At 35.7% G+C, this 24,953-nt stretch overlaps 1 protein-coding gene across 1 annotated transcript in view; it reads left to right on the forward strand.

Moving 5' to 3' along the window:
* The window catches only part of pepd (peptidase D), a 75,731-nt gene that overhangs the window by 46,190 nt on the left and 4,588 nt on the right, over nt 1–24,953 (forward strand). Inside the window, exons 10-14 of the mRNA XM_039683933.2 lie at nt 14,742–14,810; nt 15,517–15,594; nt 17,495–17,643; nt 18,507–18,691; nt 19,347–19,538. Of these exons, the coding sequence (XP_039539867.2) occupies nt 14,742–14,810; nt 15,517–15,594; nt 17,495–17,643; nt 18,507–18,691; nt 19,347–19,538 (673 nt within the window). The remainder of the gene's footprint in view (nt 1–14,741; nt 14,811–15,516; nt 15,595–17,494; nt 17,644–18,506; nt 18,692–19,346; nt 19,539–24,953) is intronic.

Here is a 24,953-nt window from a genome sequence, read left to right on the forward strand (position 1 = left end):
GAAACTCAAAATATTATGCTATCTGAACTTCATAAATTATCTAAGTTGATTTGACAAAAGAAAATATGTTGTGATTAAAAATCATGAAAATATTTTTTTTACAGTATACATGTATGCATACGTATTTATACTTATATGAATAAGAGTGTGATGCATTTTTTTAATTTATATTTTTTTTATCAATTTATAATTATACTCTTTGTCCGGGGACTGATAACAGATTAATGTAACGGACATCTATAATCAAAGCTGGAACGTTCCAGCAAACACTGTAAAAAAATATTGTTGGTTTAACTTAAAAAAATAAGTAACCTGGTTGCCTTAATTTTTAAGTTCATTGAAGTGGAAAAAATGAGTTAATACAATGAAGGAGAATAATTTAATCACCAGAAACTCAAAATATTATGTTATCTGAACTTCAGAAATTATCTAAGTTGATTTGACAAAAGAAAAAATGTTGTGATTACAAATCATGAAAATATTATTTTACAGTATATGCATATGTATTTATACTTGTATGAATAAGAGTGTGATGCATTTTTTTTAATTTATATTTTTTTTTATCAATTTATAATTATACTCTTATCCAAATTGTCATTAATTAAACATGACAGAAAGGCATTTTTAGAGATCCAGCAAAGAGGAGAGAGGCGACCAGTGATCTCGCCATATATCACTGTAAAAAAAATATTGTTGGTTTAACTAACTAACTTGGTTGCCTTGAAATTTTAAGTTCATTGAAATGGAAAAAAACGAGTTAATAAAATGAAGGAGATTAATTTAATCACCAGAAACTCAAAATATTATGCTATCTGAACTATAAATTATCTAAGTTGATTTGACGAATGAAAAAATGTACAGTGTATATGCATATGTATTTGTGTGTGATGCATTTTTTATTTATTTTTTTGATCAATTTATAATTATACTCTTATCCAAATTGTCATTAATTAAACACGACAGAAAGGCATTTAGCGATCTGGATTTAAACAGGATTCTTGCCTTCACATTCAAATACAGTTGCAAATCTTAATTAATTTTTGTTTGTTAAAATCTCCATAACAGGTATTTTATTGTAACTTTAGTCAGTGCATAAGTTGAATTAACCTAAAAAAAAGCATGCATGTATTTATCACAGTAAGTTTAATGCATTTGTTTTGTAATAATAACCAAATTCCGATATGAATCAGTTTTCATGTATGTGTTCACTCTCATAATTCTTAGTTTTTAGGGTCTTGCCTTTTGTGTCGTCTCGTGTGTGATCCGTTTCTAATGTGTCTCGGGTGTCGTCAGGCGCTTCATCTGCAAGCATGAGAGGCTTTTTTAAGTGAAACAAAGACCTTATCAGACGAGTTCCTCGTCTCGGCATCTCTGAAGGTTTTGCTTTGATGTCATGGGAGTTCTCTAAATTAAGTAAAAGTGTCACAAGCTCCTGATTTATGTGGTTCATCTAATGATTTCTGCCTTTAAGATGGAGATGAAGACGTTGTAAACATCTTTCCACCGAGGCAAAGTGTCCTGCTCTCTGTCAGGGATTCTCTGATATTTTGTAAAGCAATACAGCTGTTGTTATGGTTACACACGTTATAAATAGGCAGCACAGGTGACAGGGGAACCGAGCTGAACACGGGATGAAAGACAGCCTTGAAGTCTATCCCACAATTCCCTGCTCCTCTCTGAGTGAATTCTCCTAGTTTGCCTTTATTAAATGTGAAGGCATGACCTTATTGTCTGAATTAATAACGCGCATTAGTCAAGACCCGTCCGTCCCTCGTGTATCACCACGACCGTAACTCTTAATTGATTTAATTAAATCCGAACAGGAATAATCACGCACAGATGTGTGGGTTTGCGTTATAAATATGCTAAAGATGAAGTTATTTGTGTTCTCGCTGCGGTGGCGTTTGTCCCTGATGACCCCTTTGGTGCTCATTGTTCTCTCTCTCTCCCTCGTGAAGACTCTAGATACTGCTGCAATTAGCATGAGTTTGAAGATTTCATTACGACTCTCTTGCGATGGCCACTGGCTGTGTCTTCAAAGCGCCCGATATGAGCTGCGTCACTGAGGGAAGATAACGTGCATATATATATATATATATAGTGTGTGTGATATAAGAGGGGCTGATGGGAAAATAGAGCTGCTCAAATGATAACTGTGAGTATATTCACTGGGCAGAAAAAGACAGAAGTCATCATTTGCGCAGCTCTATTTTCCCATCAGCCTGAACGTCTTCAGTTGTCCCGAAAGTTATTATGCTGCCAAAAAGAGAACTTTTTAAGATCACTTTTAGAAAAAGGTTCAATAGGGTTCTATTCTTTTTCTTGATTCCATTTTAAAGAGCCCTTTACGTCAAAAATGTTCTATAAAAGGAGAAGCGCCTTAAATTATTGCATAATACTTTCATGTTATTTTCATATTATAGTGATAAAGTATGTTTACGAGCTGTTTGATTTATAAAATTAAAGGGTAACTAAACTCTAAAACAACTTTAGTTAATGATCAAGACTGGGGCTTTATAAATGCTGTTCATTGATTCATGTAATTTTCACATTCGGGTATAAAGTGTTTTAATTTGAACAATATATGGTGTAAGAACGTCTGAATGCTGCCCTCTTCAGGTTGAACGGTGGCTACTGCAGTTGAATTTTCCTATTTGAAGTTGTGGTGCCCTGTGATGTAAGCAGGCGCCAGCTAACCACGCCCTTGCCTACAGAGAGACGCCTCTCAGGTGTGCTGGGCTCTGCCCACTTTTCCAGCATTTTTCAAATATTGCCAGTGGGTGGAGTCAGGCTATGACCAGGGGTTTATTTACCCTTTAATATATTTAAATATATATTTTTTAAATAATTAGTTTAAACTAAATCCTTAAAATTATCACTTTACAGAACCCCTAAAAGGTTCTACATGAAGCGCCTGACGGAACCCTTTAAGGTTCTACATGAAGCGCCTGACGGAACCCTTTAAGGTTCTACATGAAGCGCCTGACGGAACCCTTTAAGGTTCTACATGAAGCGCCTGACTGAACCCTTTAAGGTTCTACATGAAGCGCCTGACGGAACCCTTTAAGGTTCTACATGAAGCGCCTGACTGAACCCTTTAAGTTCTACATATGAAGCGCCTGATGGAACCCTTTAAGGTTCTACATATGAAGCTCCTGATTGAACCCCCATAAGGTTCGACATATGAAGTGCCTGACAGAACCCTTTAAGGTTCTACATCAAGCGCCTGACGGAACCCTTTAAGTTCTACATATGAAGCGCCTGATGGAACCCTTTAAGGTTCTACATATGAAGTGCCTGACGGAACCCTTTAAGGTTCTACATATGAAGTGCCTGACGGAACCCTTTAAGGTTCTACATATGAAGCGCCTGACGGAACCCTTTAAGGTTCTACATATGAAGTGCCTGACGGAACCCTTTAAGTTCTACATATGAAGCTCCTGATGGAACCCCCATAAGGTTCGACATATGAAGTGCCTGACAGAACCCTTTAAGGTTCTACATCAAGCGCCTGACGGAACCCTTTAAGTTCTACATCAAGCGCCTGACGGAACCCTTTAAGTTCTACATATGAAGCGCCTGATGGAACCCTTTAAGGTTCTACATATGAAGTGCCTGACAGAACCCTTTAAGGTTCTACATATGAAGTGCCTGACGGAACTCTTTAAGGTTCTACATATGAAGTGCCTGACGGAACCCTTTAAGGTTCTACATATGAAGCGCCTGACGGAACCCTTTAAGGTTCTACATATGAAGCGCCTGACGGAATCCTTTAAGGTTCTACATATGAAGCCCCTGACGGAACCCTTTAAGGTTCTACATATGAAGTGCCTGACGGAACCCTTTAAGGTTCTACATATGAAGTGCCTGACGGAACCCTTTAAGGTTCTACATATGAAGTGCCTGACAGAACCCTTTAAGGTTCTACATATGAAGTGCCTGACAGAACCCCCATAAGGTTCTACATATGAAGTGCCTGACGGAACCCCCATAAGGTTCTATATATGAAGTGCCTGACGGAACCCTTTAAGGTTCTACATATGAAGTGCCTGACGGAACCCTTTAAGGTTCTACATATGAAGCGCCTGACAGAACCCCCATAAGGTTCTACATATGAAGTGATTGACGGAACCTCCTTAAGGTTCTACTTATGAAATGCCTGACGGAACCCCCTTAAGGTTCTAGATATGAACCACCTGAAGGAATATAAAGATTCTGAGGTTCTACATATGAAGTGCCTGATGGAACCCTTTAAGGTTCTACATATGATTCGCCTGATGGAACCCTTTATGGTTCTAGATATGAAAAGGTAATTCTAAAACTTTTTGCATATACTTATACATTCTAAAAACCTATTTAACATTATTCAATGGACCGTAAACAATATCTTTTTATTTTTTTTATTATCTAATTAAAAATGCAACGTTCCACTCAGTATTTGCACTATTTTGCGATGCACGGTTCTATCTCTGTCTTTCCTGCTCTTTCTAGCGAGTCAGTTTCCTCTTACTCTCCCTGATGGAATCGCACACAACCAGATGAATTTTTTATCTCCAAACTCTTTTAAGTTTCAGGCTCGCCGTAATGTGGAACTGTGTGACTTTTAGGAAGCGCTATGCCCTGGTGTGCTTTGATATGAGTCTATGATTGCAGACAGTTTTCATTGTGAGATATTAAACTTTCTGGGTTAGATGAAACTGTGAAATAAACAAGCTTGCTTTACCCAGAATCCCCTCTGGGTTTTTTTTTTTGCAATAAAAGTTTACGACAGCCGTCGAACATAAAACAGATTAAATTATCATTAGCTAATAACATGTACAATTGAGGTGAGTATTTATTTATGGATGTATTTAATTATTAATTTATGAACAATGTATTTATCGATTAAATAATAGTGTTATTTTTTTGCAATAACAGACTTTGTTTCTTTGGAATAACATGCACAGATGAATCGCTCATGTTTTAAGAAATTAAAATTTTGATTTCATGTCGACTTCAAGACCCACTGCATAGTTTAAGAGACAAAAATCCCTTTGCCTTCAAGTAAATTCATTCTCACCTCAAAAGCTTCTAAAAATACTCAGATGATGTGAGACTTCCCAGCCTCAAATCTATTCCTCTCTGAAACTGAGTGCATGCTGCATTCATTCGCAACTCTTTTTTTCTTACGACAAGCGTGAAGAGAGAGAGAGAGAGAGAGAGATCTGTCCCCACATGAGATTCCCTCCCACTTCATTTCTGTCCTTCATGCATTGGGCCGCAGATAAAACTCTCCTCGCTAAGAGATGCCCCTCAAATTGCATCCAGCCCTTTTATAATTAGATTTATTATATAAGTTTTATAATAGGATTGCTTATGCATGAGTTTCACTTTTATATAACCGAATAAAGTGCTCCAAAATTTTGGCTGCCAGGAAGTTTCGACCACAACACGATCAGATCGTCATCTCCGAAAATGTGTTGATTCCCCAAACGATGCGATTTTCACGAGCGTTCTGTCATCCAATCAATGACACTCACTCTGCATATATGCAAATAAGAACCGTAACCCAAGGTTTAGGAGTGTACAGTGTGGATTAATTGATAATTGAAACGTAAAGCGAGATAACCTAGGGTTTTCTGTTTACCCTGGGTTAAGTTTGACCTAGGGTTAAATGGCCCTTTAATCTCTCATTTTTCATAGATTATTATTGGTCCATTTAACTTTCTAAAATCTAGCCAATATTTAACACAGTGATTTAATGTAGGTTAATGCTGATTTAATAAGGATAGAATAATAATGAGTGTTCGTGTTCGCTGTGGAGCGGCGTTAGAGATGACCTCCTGTGATCATATTTACTGAGGCTTCAGGCTAATGTGGCTTCTGAGAATCTCATTTCACTGAGAGCTGTGTGTGTGTGTGTGTGCGCTCAGATCTCATCGATCAGGGATTGGGTCACATTAATGATGCCCGCTGGTGCTTCTCGGCCGCCCGAGTCTCTGTGAGCATCAACACGAGAGAAACAGATTCGCTTGAGTTTTGCTCTTTCTGAAGCTTCGGCTCTGTAGAGACGGCACTAATGAGGGATTTCAGGACACACACACACACACTACAGGCTTTACGTTACACAACATAACATTAGTTTGTCATCATATTGGTAAAATTATGTGCAAACCTATTTCTACCTTCTCAAATATAGAAAATATTAGTTAAAGACAAACAAATAATTTGGTAAGAAAATAACAACTGGATCTATATATGTGTGTGTTATCATTAACATTTATACGTTTGATTTTATAATTATATTTACCATAAAAAAATGGTAGATAAACTTGCCATAATTTACCATAACTTACCATAAATCCCATGGATAAACTTCCATAATTTGACATATTTGTGACTGAAACAGAACAGTTTTATTATTTACAGTATATACAACTCTATGCTACCATTTTTTATTATATATTTTCAGGTTTTATTTTTATTTTAATTTACTTTTTTAAAAACCAATAATGCTGTTGTTATTTTGATATGATAAAGATATATAAAGCTATACAATGGTCTATGAATAGCTTTAATTAATTTTTATTTTCAAGTTTTAGTTAAAACAATATTTTTAACTTTAGCACAAATGGAAAAATACTGAACCATTTATTAATCTTAGTTAATTTTCTTTTAAAAATGGACTAAATTGGACATTATTAAAAATCACAAGTTGTATCTGTTAATATTATGCAATGGACCGGAACATGAACTAACAATAAACAGTTGTATTTTATTAAATAAAATGTACAAAGATTAATAAATATAGTAAACTGGTTAATGCATTAACTAATGAAACATTATTGTAAAATGTTACCGAACTTAAACGTTCATTGATTATTATTTTTTTTTTATTATGTTTTTCATTAATGTTTTATAATTACCGAAACAGTGAATAACAATACATTTTATTAGTTTTAGTTAACAGTAACAACATTGATTGAGAATCAATGTAGAATTGGACTTTTATGGAATTTCTTTCTTCAGGGTAAAGATTCAATTGTGATTGTGATGTTAAAAAAAGTGTTACTTTACAATTTTGCACTTTAAATTTGATCGCTAGGTAGCAAGAAGCAGGAAATGATCAAAGTAAACCATTTTAAATTTAGAACTGAAAGGACCACTTGTTGAATGACGTTCCATTTCGTGTGACATCACTAATCGCTCCTACTTTTAAGCCCCTCCCCTTCAACCACATGACTCATTGTAAGACTACAGTTTCACTATCCAATCAAATCCTACTCTGCTTTGTCCATGTGAATATCTTGTTTCATTCAGAAACACATTATAAGTAAAATGTGGTTTTGAAAAGGGTTTCATCTTGACGTATTTCCGTGTGCATCATCAGGTTATTCTTAGACGGCTCCGTTTTCAATCGTTATTCCAATTAATTTGTCCATGTGTCATCTTAGACACTAGCGCCGGTGTGTTCACTAACCTCTCGTTAAATCTCCATCCCTCATTTACTTTAATTGCAGTTTGTGTGAACATAAAGACGTCTGGTTAAAATGGCTTTTAAAGCACATATTTAAGGGTGATTTAAGTTCCTGTGAAACGAAGACGTGCCCCGGAGCCGCTAATTACAGCGCTAGTCCACTGTATTTACTAGAGAGAGAGAGAGAGAGAGAGAGAGAGAGAGAGAGATGCACTCTCTATTAGTCCACTGTATTTACTAGAGAGAGAGAGAGAGAGAGAGAGAGAGAGAGAGATGCACTCTCTATTAGTCCACTGTATTTACTAGAGAAAGAGAGAGAGAAGAATTTAAAAGAGGAGAAGACTCAGATTTATTTGATCAAAAATATGGTAAAGATTGAGATATTACTATTTAATATATCTCTATTTAATATATGAGATATTACTATTTAATATATATATATATATATATATGTGTGTGTGTGAATATATAGTAAAGTGTAATTTATTCCTGTTATCAAAACTGAATGTTCAGCATCATTACTCCAGTCTTCAGTGTCACATGATCCTTCAGAAATCACTCTAATGTGAGGATTTCAGGTCCGAGTTTGATGGACAGGTGTGTGTCCACGGCATGGAAACACTGTTTTGCTGTAATTATCCTGTTGAGATTTAGTTTCATAATCAGTGAAATGATTTCCTGAAACGTTTGTGTTTATCTCTGAATCCCTGATGGAGAGTAAGACTGACCGTGGATAAATCCAGATGAAATGTGAGCGGAGGACAGCACGGCTTGTCCTAAAAATGCAAATCCGGGCGATAACAAACAGCTGTCCCGGGTTACCGATGGGAAAAGTCACTCTAACGGCCACAAACACGGCATTTGATTAGGATTAACTGAACTGAGATCAGATTATCCCGCCTGATCCCTCTCCACCATCTGCCTCGGCTTCTGCGTGTGTGTGTGTGTGGCGTTTTTTAAGCGCATGTACGTCTCAGTATGAAGACAGCGTTTGCCCTTGGTGTGGGAGCAATGCATCATGGGATTGATGATTGAGTGACCGTGTTTGTCATTGAGCCTTTTTGTTTGTAGCTATAGAGCTTGGGCGTAGACGTTATGGAGCAGTGCATTGTGGGTAACGACGGCCATTTTAGAGCCAACGCAAAGGCCGGTTTGGAATAATTAATAGCGTAACCGGCCGGTTCCCACCCGCACCGAGAAAGTGTTATAGATCGTGACTAAAAAAGTTAGCAAAACTTACACTGACAAAGTTAATAATGAAGCCAAACAACGCTACTACTAAAACATGAGGATATAGGCGGAGTCGATCCCTATAAACACAGAGGGCGCTATTTTAACGATCTGAAACGCAAGTGTCAAGCGAAAAGCGTAAGTAACTTTGTGGGCGGATCTCGGCGCTGTTGCTATTTAACCGGCGGGATAAATGACTCTAGCGCACGACGCAAGTTTAAAACGGGTTGGGTAAGTAGCGTCATTATTCATAGGTGTGGTTTGGGCGTAACGAAAAAAAAAAAAAACAATCAGAGCGCCATCCAACATACCCTTTAAGAGCAGGTGCGCATGTTGCATGACGGATTGATATTATTATTGTGAATTTACCAGGTAATAAAAAAAACTAGGGCTGTCAGTAGCTGTGTCTGAAATCGCTCCCTATCCACTATATAGTGCACTATATCGGGTGTCGGCCATTTTGTAGTGGTGTCCGAATTCTGAGTGAACGACATCATTCCCTACATTCATTCACTACTTTTACCCACAATCCTCTCTGAATTCAAGTGTACATTCGATGTACACTTCCTGAAGCCCTATTTCCCACAATCCAATGCGGAGAGAACTCGAGCGCGCAGGAACATTACATCCAGTGGAGGATTTGAAAAATATCCGTTAATCGTTGTTTTGAACATAATAACGGTCGCCGGAGGGCGCTCGACGACACGTCATCTGTGAACGTGAGAGTTAATGTACAATTTCAGTCGATGAAACTACAAAGCTGGCACTGAGGTATAATTACAAAACAAAGTCATTATGATTGTTATTGTTGTTAATATTATTTTATAAAGTAGGTAATGTAAGATAAAAGGAGTTTTATCAGTACGCGTGACAAAGCCTTTTCCGCGACAGCTCCAACTCTCCGACGCACAGTGTAAACGTCAGCGTCCGAATTCACTCACTTCATCTCGTTCACTCCTTGCAGATATAGTGCACTCAATGCCATACACTATATAGGGATTAGTGAATGAGTGAACGAGTGAGCGGTTTCAGACACAGCTAGTTTAACGCGTCATTAACGGCGTTAACGCAAACCCATTTTAACGGCGTTAATTTTTTTATCGCGCGATTAACGATCTTTTTGTCCTAACAAACTTTGTAGTTTTTTCACATGCTTTGATCCATTTCGCCGTCTCGCGCTCATCATCCAAAGCCTGTTGTTTTGTTTACGGTCTAGATCCGCTTACGCTTTGGTCGAAGAAGCAACAAAACGTCCTCGCGCGGCGCAAGCCATTGAAATTGCAAGTTGCCAAATTATCCCATTGACAAGACCAAAGTGATGTGTGTGTTTTGTCGTTGTGAACTGAGCGATCATCATCGTAGCACGTCCAGTCTGAAACACCGCTTGATAACACACACACACACACACACACAGAGATGATGCGAATTCTCCACCCCCTCGTCAATATCAGGACCTCGTCAGTATTTCTTTCACCCTTTTATTGATAGACAGTGTTACATTGTGTGAGAGATTATTTATACATGTTAGTGTGAAATTGAGCACTATTGCAATGTTATTTTCAATATAATAATTTAAAAAAAAACATTTGCACTAAACAAGCCAATCCACTTTTCCATGTTTTTTTTTTTTTTTTTAAACATGTATTTATTGAATTTTTACAATTAACAAGGATTACATTTACATTTAACAAATAAATTTAACAAAGCGTTTAACAATCAAACTATAAAAGAAAAGAATCCACTCCCCCCACCCCCAAGAAAAAAAAAAAAAAAAAGAAAAAAAAAAAAACAACGCACTGGATAACGACATTATATAATAATCATACATAGCTTAGGAAATACAGGCAATTAGGTATATATGACCTTCAAGTTTCCAGAGTTTCCTCGGCCTCACAATTCTCCAAAAATGCAAGAAAGGGATTCCAGATCTCCTTAAATTCGGCTGATTTCTTTTTCATTGTGTATGTTAACTTTTCAAGGATAAGGCATGTTGATAATTCTTTCAGCCATCGACCAATAGAAGGGCTCTTGACATCTTTCCAACAGAGAGAGATCAAGCGTCTAGCTTGTACTAAACATAGGTCTGTGATTTTCCTCTCTTTGTGGTTTAACATACAGTCCTTTGGATACAAATTAAGAATACAAAGTGCAGGATCGTCAGGCACTAGGTTTAAGGTCATCTTAGAAATACATTTTGTAACCTCATTCCAGAACTTTCGTATCTCAGGGCAGTCCCACAGACAATGAAACAAGGTGCCCTTTTCGACATTACATTTAACACAAATATCAGGAATATTTGGATTCATCTTATTCAGTCTTTCGGGAGTAACATAAGTCCTCATAATCCAATTATATTGAATCAGTTTGAGATGGGTATTTATTGTTAGGAGTTGCGATCTAGAGCATATCTCTCTCCAATCCTCCTCTGAGATATCTGTTTGTAAGTCATTTATCCATTGGGTTTTCTTATGCTCAGTAGAGTCTTTATGGTTTTTAACCAGAATGTTATAGAGTAAAGATATCTGGCCCTTGCCAGTACAGTTATTCACTGCTAGATTTTCTAACATGGACAATTGAGGTTGTGTATAGGAGTGTGTCTGTGCATAAACAAAACTCCTTAACTGTAAATATTTAAATAAATGTGTCCGAGGTATACCATATTCATTACTAAGTTCCTCAAAGGAAGCTAGTTTACTTTCCTTATATAGATCCATAACTTTACAGATGCCCTTTGTTGCCCACATTTTAAAACCTTGGTCTTTTTTCCCAGGAGAGAAGTTATCATTCCCCCATATTGGTGAAAAGCTCGAGAAAAGAGTAGATTCACCAAGAATTGACTGTACATTATGCCAGACATTAATTGTGTTTCTTACAAAGGGGTTATCAGTGAGCCGCCTCAATTTTTTGACAGATGCAGAGTATAAATAAGTGTCAAGTCGCATGCCTTTAGTGCAAATACTTTCAATTTGTACCCATGGTAAGTAAGGTTCAGGGGAAAACCAGTACATTGCAGCTCTAATTTGAGCAGCCCAAAAGTACCATTGTAAATTAGGCAGTTGTAACCCTCCTCTCTCATAAGGCAAGTAAAGAAGTGACAGCCTCAACCTTGGCCTCCTGTTATTCCAAATAAACTTGGTAAATAGTTGCTTCATTTTAGAGAAGAACTCCACTTTTCCATGTTGATAAGAGCATTAAAATGAGAAAAAAAATAATGTAACAAAAAGAAATCAAAAGACATTTAGAATAGATAAAAATAAGTTAACTATGACATTAATCGCGATTAATCGCAATTAAATATTTTAATAATTTTAATAAATCTTTAATAAAATGTAATAAAATTGTAATATTTTTAATAAATCGTTTGACAGCGCTAAAAAAAACCTAACATGATTTATGAGGCGTTTGCCCCGTCGATCGTGAGCAGTTCACAATACAGCAATTAAAATAACCTCAATTAAACCTAATATTATCAAACGTTACAATTGTAATTACCTACTGCCTACTTCCGTACCGTGATTCCCACAATGCATTGCGACGTGACGACACGATCCCGAGCTCTATTGACTAAAGCATTAAATGTTTGACACCAGTGTGTGTAAGACGGATGACGTGAAGCATAAATTGCATGCAACGCTTTTTTGGAGCGTGAATTCAGCATGCGTCTCCGTTCAGCTTCATTGATTCAGTCTTAAAGCGTCTCTAGTGAAGAAAGTCAGTGGAGTTTGGAAGCACACAGGGGTCAAAGTGGATTTATAGGAACGGTGCTCAAGCATTTCTGTCAAATAAGGATGCGGTATTCATTTTTGGGTCCGCAAAAGGAGTCATTAGACATGTTCAGGCAGAATGAATTATGCATCGTCACACCTGTGCATGAGTTCGACTTCTGTCTTGTGTGTTTAGATATTCATCGTCACACCTGTGCATGAGTTCGGCTTCTGCAGTGTGTGTTTAGAGCAGGTTTCTGTGAACACGACCGTCCCGATGTTGAGGAGCTGACAGGACAGCGTGTGAAAGCTGTGTGTGATTGTTCATTTAAGAGGAAACACAGATGGTGAGACTGTGTAATGCACTCAGTGTGTGTGTGTGTGTGATAATACACCTTACAGGTGCATCACAGACCGAAACAACTGAGCATGATGGGACATCAGTCCACATTACTCTAAAGCAGGGTTTCACAAACTGGGGTTCGACTGTTGGGTGTTCGTGAGTGGATGATAAAAATAAAGAAAAAAAAACAAAAAAATTTAATTTATTTAAATTTAAATTATTATTATTTTTAAAACACTCATGTTTGTTTTAATATTAAACAAAAAAATAATTAATTAAATAAATAATTTAAAAATAACATTCAAAATAAAACACTTGCTGAAATTAAAAAATCTTAAATATGTCAATATAAAATGGGTCTTTTCATTATATATTAGTAGTTATAATTATAGTAAGTAATTTGTTATATAAATGTAAAAATTTATATAAATATAAAATAATTATTTTACAAATTATTCATTTTAACTTTACATATTTAAGATTTAAAGTCAAAATAGCACTTACTAAAAATTAATTAAATCTAAAAAAAAATGTAATTTCCAAATAATAAAAAAAAATACAGTAAGTAATTTGTGTACCTGTTAAAATAAAAATGATAAAAAAATAAAACTTACTAAAAATACATTTAAAAAATATTTAAATCATTTAAAAAAAAAAAACAATAAAAAAACACTTACTAAAATTATTTAAATTATGTGAATGTACTATTTAATATTTCTAAAGTAATTATTAAATCTAAAAAATGTAACACTTGGGTCTTTTCTTATCATATATCAGTAGTTATAATTACAGAGAGTAATTTTGACCATTATTCGTCATTAGAGAACAGGAATGTTTGAATTTGTGGTTAAATTATTGAAATACTAAATTAAAATCTCATCATGGGTAGGGAAAAAAATCCTCTAAAAAAAACATTTTCTATTAATTTTAATGGAGCAAGGGGAATGGACCATTTAGTTTGTGTGATTCATATTCATAAATTACATATTCATAATATTCATGCATATTTTTATATTCATAAAAAAAACATTTTCATTTTTTATTTATTTATGCATACGAATCACAAACTAAACGGTGCGTTCCCTTCCTCCATTAGGATTAATACAACATGTTTTAAGCTCTAATTATTTGTGACTCGTTTACAATTCCCAATTCATGAAATGAATAATATGTAAGGATTATTCCATTTAAATTGATGGAATTTTACCATAAAATTGAAATTCGTAAATCTTAAAAAAAGGCTTTTGTGAATCCAAGTTTTAAAACTAAGAGAGATTTGATACTATAGATTGCTACTGTTGTTAGAGATCATGTTGCGTTGTTTTCAGTGTGTGTGTGTGTGTGTCAGAGAGCAGTGGAGCTGATCCCACATGTGAGTCTGGTTAGACTGCCGTGTCCCTCGGCCCTGGGCTTGGAGCGAGATCAGTGTGTGTGAGTCTGGCGTGATGTCCCGATGCCGGAGGAGGAGAGGAGTCTGGGATGCCGGAGGAATGGAAGCGTTTCAAAGAAAAGCACAAGCCCACTCACACACTCTCTCCTCTGGGCGAGCGGGGTTATTCTGAGACTCGTGTGTGTGTGTATGAGAGAGTGTGAGAGTGTGTGTGTGTGTGTGTATGAAAGAGTGTGAGTGTGCGTGTGTGTATGAGAGAGTGTGAGAGTTTGAGAGTGTGTGTGTGTGTGTGTGTGTGTATGACATCATCTGAAACTAATAACAGCGTCGTCGATTATTATTTGCTCTCTCCTCAGTTCTGGCCAACACTGGCTCCATGTGCAATATTCATACGTCTGTAATTAATATACAATATCATTGATTTGAGCTAATCTGTTTTACTAACCCGAGACAGAAACACTTTAACTCCGGGTTTAGCAACACTTATACTTGCAGAAGTTGAAAAAAGGGTTATTTGAACTGAATATTAATGAGTTATGTTGTTGACATTGAATATTAATGAGCTTTTGTCTTTCTCTCGGTTGTGTTTCATGACTGATGTGTGTGTGTGTGTTTCAGTCTGTTCCAGCACTACTGTTACTCTCGCGGAGGAATGCGTCACACCTCGTACACCTGCATCTGTGGAAGGTACAACACTACTGTGTGTGTGTGTGTGTGTGTGTGTGTGTGACCTCGTACACCTGCATTTGTGGAAAGTACAACACTATTACTGAAGCTGTTACTGGGGCTTACGGTCGCACTGACCACACGCTTACTGTGCAATAACACTGACCAGAGGAAATGACTAGTGTGTGTGTGTGTGTGTGTGTGTGTGTGTCTTGTTAGTGAGAGACTCTTAGTATCTGATATTGTGTCCCCAGAGCATGAGATGTGTCTGAGTTAAATCAGTTCAATCACAGCGAACATCTGGACTGATGATAAACTTCACACACACACACACACACACACGTTTTGGATTCAATCTTAAATCCACAGTTCACCTAAAAATGTGATCGCACTTCTATAAAATGAAGTTTATATGACATTATTTAAGTGTTTTGAAATCATGTGATTGTGTGATATGATAACACACCCAAACATTGCTTCTGTTTTATATCTGCAGATCTTCTTATGATATTTAGTGAATAATAACTTGTTTTTGGGGGGTGAAGTGTAATTTAATACTTTTTAAAGTCAAAATATGTATTAATGTGAACGCTCATGAACATTGAAACGCTTTTACCCATAATGCATCTGTCACTGAGGAACTGCCTGAACATCATTATAGATTTAAAGATCGATGATGTTCATTTGATATGGTAATTATTTGAGTTGTTTGGTTGTGTGTGAACAGTGGGAATAACTCCTCCGTCCTGCATTACGGACACGCCGGCTCTCCCAATGACCGAACCATCCAGGACGGAGACATGTGGTGAGTTCACGATGAGCCTCTTTCACACACATTTCTTCATTACTTTGATGGTCATGTCCTGTGTCGGCTGGTTTACAGTCAGTGTAGGGATTCAGTAATATTCAGGGTTTATGGTGTCTCTATGAGCAGTCTCACACTGACCCCTGGTGGACACGACACACACTTCACTTTCTGCAAGAGATATGATTTAAAGTAGAAGCTGATTTACTATAATCAAATAATATTTACATCTATGTTTAAATCAGTTTTAAGCTTTATTTGGAAAGCTTGCATCAAAATACAATATTCATAAACAAAACTTTCTTCAAAGGAAATGACAGAATTTCAGTGTTTAGTGGAAATATAAAAATGTCATTTATTGCATTAATATCCTGTATATTGAAAAAATAACATTTTAAGTTGTGTTGAAATCTATAATATAAAAAGGGGAAATGGGGTATGAATATGTCTTTTCCTGAAGCTTTATTTTTTTGGTGATACTTGCATCCATTTTCAATATCTAAAAACTGATTAATTAATATAAAGATTAGCGATAGTTGACATTCTACGAACCATAACTTTGCAACTACATGTTAACTTATTGTCATTAGAGTATTAGTAGATTGCTTGATATTATTAGTAGTATGCTAAATATCTGCTAACATTTTATTTTGATGGATATTTGACTAACTATAAGTAACTTGGCAATTAAATGTCAACTTAATCTAATAACTTGACCCCTAATTTAACAGTCTACTAATACTCTAATGAGACTTGACATGTAGTTGCAAAGTTACTAATAGTCTATAGTCTTCTGACCTGTAATGCTGCATGAATCATAATCATACTCATAATCATGCACTGCTTTTTCTGAATTAATGACTTGATTATCTCAAAAATTAGGAGTAAATAATTCATTCATAAAAACAGAATGAAAAAAACATTTTTTCAAGAAAAATATATCTCATAATTGTGAGATAATTGACTCGTTAATTCAGAAAAACAGAGCAAAAACTTTATTTTCCATGAAGTTTGATCTCGTAATTAAAGCGTTAATTCAGAAAAAACAGAGCAAAAACTGTTTTCCCATGAAAAATGATCTCATAATTAAACGAATTAAAAAATAGCAAAAACTTTTTTCCATGAAAAAATATCTCATAATTAAATTGTTAATTCAAAAAAAGAGCAAAAACTATTTTTACATGAAAAATATCTCATAATTAAATTGTTAATTCAAAAAAGAGCAAAAATTATTTTTACATGAAAAAATATCTCATAATTAAATCGTTAATTCAGAAAAACAGAGCAAAAAACTTTTTTTCCCCATGAAAAATTATCTCATGATTAAATCATTAATTCATAAAACAGCAAAAACTTTTTTTCCCATGAAAATTATCTCATAATTAAAGCGTTAATTCAGAAAAACAGAGCAAAAACTTTTTCCAAAGAAAAATGATCTCGCAATTCTGAGATAATTAACTCATTAATTCATAAAAACAGAGCAAAAACTTTCTTTTCTATGAAAAGATCAATTATCTCATAATTCTGAGATAATTAACTCATTAATTCAGAAAAAACAGAGCAAAAACTTTCTTTTCTATGAAAAGATCAATTATCTCATAATTCTGAGATAATTAACTCATTAATTCAGAAAAAACAGAGCAAAAACTTTCTTTTCTATGAAAAGATCATAATTCTGAAAAGATCATAAATCTCATAATTCTGAGATAATTAACTCATTAATTCAGAAAAACAAAGTAGTCATTTTGTGAATGCAATACGCTTCCAAAAAAACAAACTTTGTTGCATTATTTTTCTGTTTCTGCTCTGAAACACTGTACTGTAAGAAGTGCTGTGAATAAAGGTGTCTTGACTAGAGTATGGAAACACAGATGATGATGTAAGCGCTGTTTCCTGTCAGTCTGTTTGACATGGGCGGCGAGTATTACTGCTACTCCTCCGACATCACCTGCTCCTTCCCGGCCAACGGCAAGTTCAGCGCGGACCAGAGAGCCGTTTATGAAGCCGTGCTGAAGTCCTCTCGAGCCGTGATGGACGCCATCAAACCCGGTACACACTCCGAGACTCTAACACACACCAGCAGCAAAACTGTGTTTTTCCTGACACACACTTATTAGACTATCAGCAGAAAGCCTGATATACACTAACAGCCAAAAGGTTGGGGTATCACCAGATGTGTTTATTTGATCAAAAAATACAGTAAAAAAATGTATATATTTTTAGAATTTAATACAGCTGTTTTCTATGGTAATATACAGTAAAGTGTAATTTATTCCTGTGATTTTCAGCATCATTACTCCAGTCTTCAGTGTCACATGACCCTTCAGAAATCATGATGATCTGACGCAAACATTTATGATTATTATCAGTGTTAAAAACATTTAAAATCATCATATTTTTGTGTAAACCTTCATGCATTTTATTTTTCAGGATTCTTTGATGAATAGAAAGTTCAAAAGAACAGCATATTTGTGAAATACAATCTTTTATAACATTATAAATATCTTTACAGTCACTCTTGATCAATGTAATGCGTCTTTATTGAATAAAATTATTAATTTCTTAATTTCCAAACTTTTAAATGGTAGCACACAGCCTTTAATTGAGCCTAAAAAGACAAATAGACACTGTGTGTGTTTGGTTTAAAGACGAAGAGAGCGTCAGTCCGCCGCTGTAAAATGACCTTTGACCTCAGGGTAATCTTCCCTTGTCCTTTAATCGTCCCCTGTCTGTCTTCTGCTACTTAAGCAATGCCTGAACTTTGATTTCGAGCTCTTCTTGTGTTGTTTTAGCCTCTTCACGATGACTCTCTCGCTGTAGTCCTCGTCTGTAATGCGCTTTGGACTACGGCGTGTGCTAAATGTGAATGTGATGAGGGTGTGGTCTCAGTGGTGTGTTGATGTGCCGGTCAGGTGTGAAGTGGACCGACATGCACCGTCTGGCGGACCGGATCCACCTGGAGGAGCTGCTGAAGATGGGGATCCTGCGCGGGTCCGTGGAGGACATGCTGAAGGTCCATCTGGGCTCCGTCTTCATGCCTCACGGTCTGGGTCACCTACTGGGCATCGACGTCCACGACGTGGGAGGATATCCAGAGGTGCGTTCTCAGATTCACATTCACACACTTTTTTTCTCTATTTAATTTACAGGTGAAACTCGAAAAATGAGAATATCGTTTAACTTAAAAGGTGAAACTAATATACTTATATAGACTCATTACACTCTAAAAAATGCTGGGTTGTTTTAACCCAATTTTGGGTCAAATATGGGCAAACCCGAAATGTTGGGTTAAAAATGTAATGTAAAAATTTAACCCAACGGCTGGGTTAGTCCATATTTGACCCAAAGTTGGGTTAAAACAACCCAGCATTTTTTAGAGTGTACATGCGAACTGAGATATTTCAAGCCTTTATTTGTTATAATTTAGATTTTTTCACAATAGTCTAATTTTGAATTTTGGGTTCTCATAAACTGTAATCCATAATCATCAAAATTATAACAAATAAAATTCGCCACCAGGGGTCGCTAACCTCTTAACCCCCACTAACCCCGCTGGACCTCTAGGTTGAAAAATCGTCAATGCAAGTGAATGAGAGAAAATAATTATTTTCTAATCCCGTTTGAATTTTGCGATGAATGTGAACACATGTTGTCTGTGAATTTTTTATATAATTTTTTTGTGTAAGAACGCTTCAATTTAGCGGGTAGAATTTTAAGTGTCTGTGTTTCTGAACTGTGTGTGTGTTGTTCAGGGCGTGGAGCGCGTGGACGAGCCGGGGCTGAAGAGTCTCCGGATGGGTCGTGTGGTGCAGGAGCGGATGGTCCTCACGGTGGAGCCGGGGATATATTTCATCAATCACCTGCTGGATAAAGCGCTCGACTCCTCGACTCAGTGCGGCTTCATCAACAGAGACGTCCTCAATCGCTTCCGCGGCTTCGGCGGGGTCAGACTTACTAATAACACACACATTACAGACAGCAGATACACAGATACACATCACTTCATGACTAGTCCTTTCTTTAACACCAAAGCATTTTTGCTGATAATTTTGTTGATGTGTCAATATATATGCTATAATATAAATCATACATTATATACAATACACTATAGACCATTTCACAAGATGTAAACAACACTGGTCCAGAAGCACTTCCTGTTTCAGTTTTTTAACACTACATAAAAGCTGGGATAAAATACAACCAACAGAATATTTAAAACTGAATCAAAAAGTTAAACAAACATCTTTAAGATGTTTTTTTTTTACATGTGAAATAAAGAAAACAGTTACAAGTTACAGTTACAACAGTTTCTTTTACTTTATAATTAAAAGGACTTCAGAGTTTCAGATTCAGATTTGATATATGTAAACATTCTGAATGTTCAGGTTTTATTGTGCCCCAATTATGCTGTTTCGAATATTAACTTTCATGCTGTGTGTGAATGTTTTATAGTGCAGATAAATGTCGTTTTGTCTCCTAAAAGAAAGACGTGATTCTGAAACGAGTCGTCAGTATTCATGCTGAACTCATTAGCATAATGCCAGCCTGTGGTGTTGATTGGCTGAGCAGCGTCTCTTAGCTCCGCCCTCAAACACTAGTGTATCTGAGACTGGAAGAGTTCGGCTTTTCTGAGATTGATACGGTGAAACCCACGCCATCGTTACTGTTCGTATCACTGAGAGTCAGATATGATAATGAGCCAATCACAGCAGAGCAGCTCTCAGAGAGGCGGAGCTTAGAGAGACTGAAGCGTTTCAGACACTGAGAGTGTATTCACACCAGGAAAGTCCGATTGTTCACTTGCTTTGGTCCGGACCAAATCATTATTTATTTTTTTTTATTTTTTGGTACGGTTCGTTTTCACACTGCTCTTTTTTTTTTCTTTTTCAGGCAATAGCACAAAAGTACAAGGCAGACAAAATGTTTGTTAAGTCATACAGTGCAAAAGGAAACAAGAAACAAACAAAAAAACAACAAACAAAACAAATCGAATTCTGTCTGAAAGGGAGTGGGAAGAAGAAAACTTATTTAATCCCACCCCAGTTCACCACTTGGTGATTAATACATTAAGCTTCATGTTTACTTTGGTCACGGATTGTTTACATAGGTTGTTTCATGGTGGCGTTACCACAGCCACAAGAATTTATTATAACAACATTACCAACAATTTAAGAAGAATAAACAATGCCAACTATGGTAATGAACAATATACCAATGATGGTAATGGACCACTTTTGCAAGTGAACCAAAATTTGTAAACAAAACCACAGGTGTGCTAAGGTCGTCCATTCATTGGACAAGGAATATCAAGTAAGGAAAGTGCAAAAAAGGCTCAGCATGGAGATATTTCCTACTGCAATATTTGTTCTTTTACTAATTTTGTGTTATTCTGTACAAATGCAATATGAAGAAACTAGGGCTGTGCAAAAGTTAATTACGATTAATCGCATCCAAAATAAAAGTCTCTGTTTACATAATATATTTGTGTCTGCTGTATATAATTATTTTGTATATATAAATACACACACATGCATGTATATATTTAAGAAAATATGTTATTCATATATAAAATATTTATATTTATATAATATAGATTATGTATTTATAAATATATACAGAATTTAACCGCAAATAATTCTTAAATATATACATGCATGCATAGGTATTTATATATACAAAATAATTATATACAGCACACACAAATATATTATGTAAACACAGACTTTTATTTTGGATGCGATTAATCGCAATTAACTTTTGCACAGCCCTAGAAGAAACTAATGACTCTGAGTAATGTCATCTATACGACGTTGCAATTCGGATTTTGAGAAGACGACGAGTGTAACGTTTGAGTGGCTCTATTAAGCGCGCGGTAATACGACAACTCTCGTCTCTCGTGCATCTTTTCATTCGACCATCTACTGTTTTTTTGTATCTCTGGGGAACATCTCAACTTTGCGTTACAAGTGGCACTTCGCAGAAGACGGATAAGGTATAAAGTTTATAAGAGAGAGGGGCTATGTTCACTCATTCAAATAATGAGATTCGTATTGTATATACTGCTATCAAGTGCTGTCAATGTTAACGCTTGCGATTAACGTTAAGTTTGTCCAGTTTAACGTAAATTAACGCATCATCATCCTTGTATTGTAACTATCCTTACATTATGAACTGCAAATGCTTTTTTTTTTTGGATCTATGCGCGATTTAACTAAGACCCCATTTACACCTGGTATTAAAATGCGATCTGTATCCAGATAAGTTATCCGGATAATAAGTACCGATTCCATTTACACCTGGCCACATAAATGTGTTTTTGCAAAACGGATATAAATCCGATCTTCAACTCTTCAAGTTATATGCAGATTTATTGGATTGCACGCCACCAAAAGCAACAGATCTGACATGCATTTTATTGATCATCAGCTAATTTTCAAATCAAAGACATTAATAAGAGAGAGTGACAACAGCCCTGGTGAGAAAATTTCGTTTCTTTACTTGAAGATGATTGTGTGTTAACTGCGTCTGTGACTTACTTTCACTTTTATTTGGGATGTTTGCACGTTGAATAGACGCTCAGCTGCTCATCTGCGGTGATGCGTGTCGCATCTGACTGTAACATGACATATAGCCTATATAACACGCTCTTACTTTATTTTTTAGCATTTTTGGGAGGAGTAAAATATACATATGCGGTTTCAACAACCAGATTGCGTTTACACCTAGTAAAGATCCGGACACAATGCGAGCCAGACTACCTCCAGATGTGGTCAGGCAGATCCGATCACAACGTATTTACACCTTGCATTAACATGCGTTTTTTTTAAAATAATCTCGATAACTTATCTGGATACAGATCGCATTTTAAAGGAGAACTCCGGCGCAAAATGAACCTTTGGTCTAATTACACATTGTTACCTAGTCAACCGTTATCTGAGATGATTGCCGAATGTAAATAGTTTTATCTCTAAAAACAGTTTAGCCTATAACGCTAGTATATAGGGCATAGAGTAATGACAAATAAAAACTGCTTGTTATTACCACTAAAAAGGCTCAAAATAGCCCCCACAGTTTATTAAGAAGATATTTTATACACACGGTCAACTTCGCGAATACAGGAAGAAGCCATCTTTGAAAAATAGTCTCGATCAGTCGATCTATGAACGCCGATCCATGTGCGCTGAACTGTTCAGAATCTCATTTTTTTTTTTTTTTTTTTTTTTTTTTATTAACGTAAAGAGCATTACAATCAAAGTAGCAAAAAATTAAGATAAATAATAAAAAAATGTGTAAAAAATAATCAACAGTACAGTTAAAGTAATAAAAGAAAAAAAAAAAAAGAAAAAAAAAAAAAAAGTAAAATAAATAAAAAAATAAATCAAAAAATAAATAATAAAAAAAAAAAAAACATTTAATCACATAAACACATTAAAAGTATTACAAATAACCACAGTTTTAACAGCTTTTTTGTTTTGCATAGAAGAGATTGTAGAAATATACTGTTCCATTTCAGCTTTTAGCACAGAAAAAAGAGGCTTTTTATTACTGAATTTACACTTATGGATATGGAATTTGGCAACGAATAAGATTAGGTTTACTAGAAAGAGTGCACTACTGTCCTTCCCACAGTCATTAAAGCAACCAAAAATTACATTTTTGTAGTACAGGGAGAACTCAGGAAGAATATTTTTAACTATAAATGAATTTAAGTCTTTCCAGAACTTATATGTGAATTCACAAGACCAAAATAAATGTGATATAGTTTCAGGATGTAAACCACAAAAGGAGCATTTTATATCAATGTCATTCTTAAACTTATTTAAGCAAACATTTGTGGGGTAAAACCTGTGTAGTAACTTGAATGAAACTTCTTTAATTTTGTTAGTTAAAAGAAGCTTCTGGGGTAGGGACCAGACTTTTCCCCAGTCTAAGTTAAGGTCAAACTTATTCCAATAGAAGGAAGCAGAAGAAATAGAGACTAGGTCCGCCTGAAACAAAGATCTAATTTTGGAATTTGAAGCTTTATAGGTAGAGAAACAGACTTTACCTAACGGAATCTGTGTTGGATCTGGAGGTGACACTGATAAAGGCGGAGAGATATCACAAGACCTAAATAACATATGAAGACCCGAGGGCACAGCATCAAAAACTATTGAAAATTCTCTTGGGCTTATTGGAATCTTATATTTGGCAAGAAATTCTGAATAACTGAATAGTAGACCATTCTTGTTAAAGAGTTGACTGACTAATAAAATACCGTTATTGAACCAATTATCGTAAAAAAGCGACTTGTTCTTATAAACAATATTAGAATTGTTCCATATAAAACACCTCTGTGGAGAGAAGTTATGCTTGTACAGCAAAGCCCACGCCAAAAGAGCCTGTTGGTGGAAATTGGAGAGTTTAACTGGGAGTTTTTGTATTTTATAGTTACAGAGCAGAATAAATTTTAGGCCGCCTAACTGTGAAAAGACATAATGAGAAATAAAATTCCAGATGGAAGTAGGGTTTTTGAGATATTGTTTGATCCAATTTATCTTGAAAGTGTTGTTGAGAGAGCTAAAGTCTATGAAATTTAAGCCCCCTTTGTTGTAAGAATTCAGAACTACAGACTTACGAATATAGTGAGTTTTATTTTTCCATAAAAAATTAAATAGCATCTTATCGACAGATTTACAAAAGGAGTTATCTACATGTAATGACTGAGCAGCATAGGTTAAACGAGAAATACCTTCCGCCTTGGTGATTAGAACTCTGCCTTTCAAAGAAAGATCTCTTTGTAACCATCGGTTGAAAACCTTTTGAGTTTTTTCAATGAGGGGAGAAAAGTTTAATTTACCTCTGGCTTTTCTATCTTTAGTGATATGAACACCAAGATATGTGACTGAATCTCTTACAGGGATATTACACACAACGGAAGCAGAGCAGTTATTCACTGGTAACAGTTCACATTTACTAAGATTGAGGGTGAGACCGGAAGCTTCGGAAAAAGAGCGAATAAGGTTAATCGCAACTGAAACCTGTGAAGCATCTGCCAGAAACAGGGCTGTATCGTCCGCCAACTGACTAATTAAAATATGATTATTTGCCACACTAATGCCTTTAATAGGACTGTTTTTAATGTGTAAATTAAGAAGTTGGGCAGCGAGAAGGAAGAGGTAAACAGAAAGAGGACACCCTTGCCGTACTCCACGCTTTATATCAAACCTTGGGGATGTACCATTACTTAATTTAATAGAACTGTTTCCATTAGTGTACAAAGTTTGGACCGATCTGCAGAAGAACTGACCAAAACCAAACCTTTTTAAGGTTTCCAAAATAAAATCATGCTCTAAAGAATCAAAGGCTTTGTAAAAGTC

The sequence above is a fragment of the Pimephales promelas genome, chromosome 10 (genome assembly GCF_988280905.1).
Source record: "Pimephales promelas chromosome 10, fPimPro1.hap1.1, whole genome shotgun sequence".
NCBI lineage: Eukaryota > Metazoa > Chordata > Actinopteri > Cypriniformes > Leuciscidae > Pimephales > Pimephales promelas.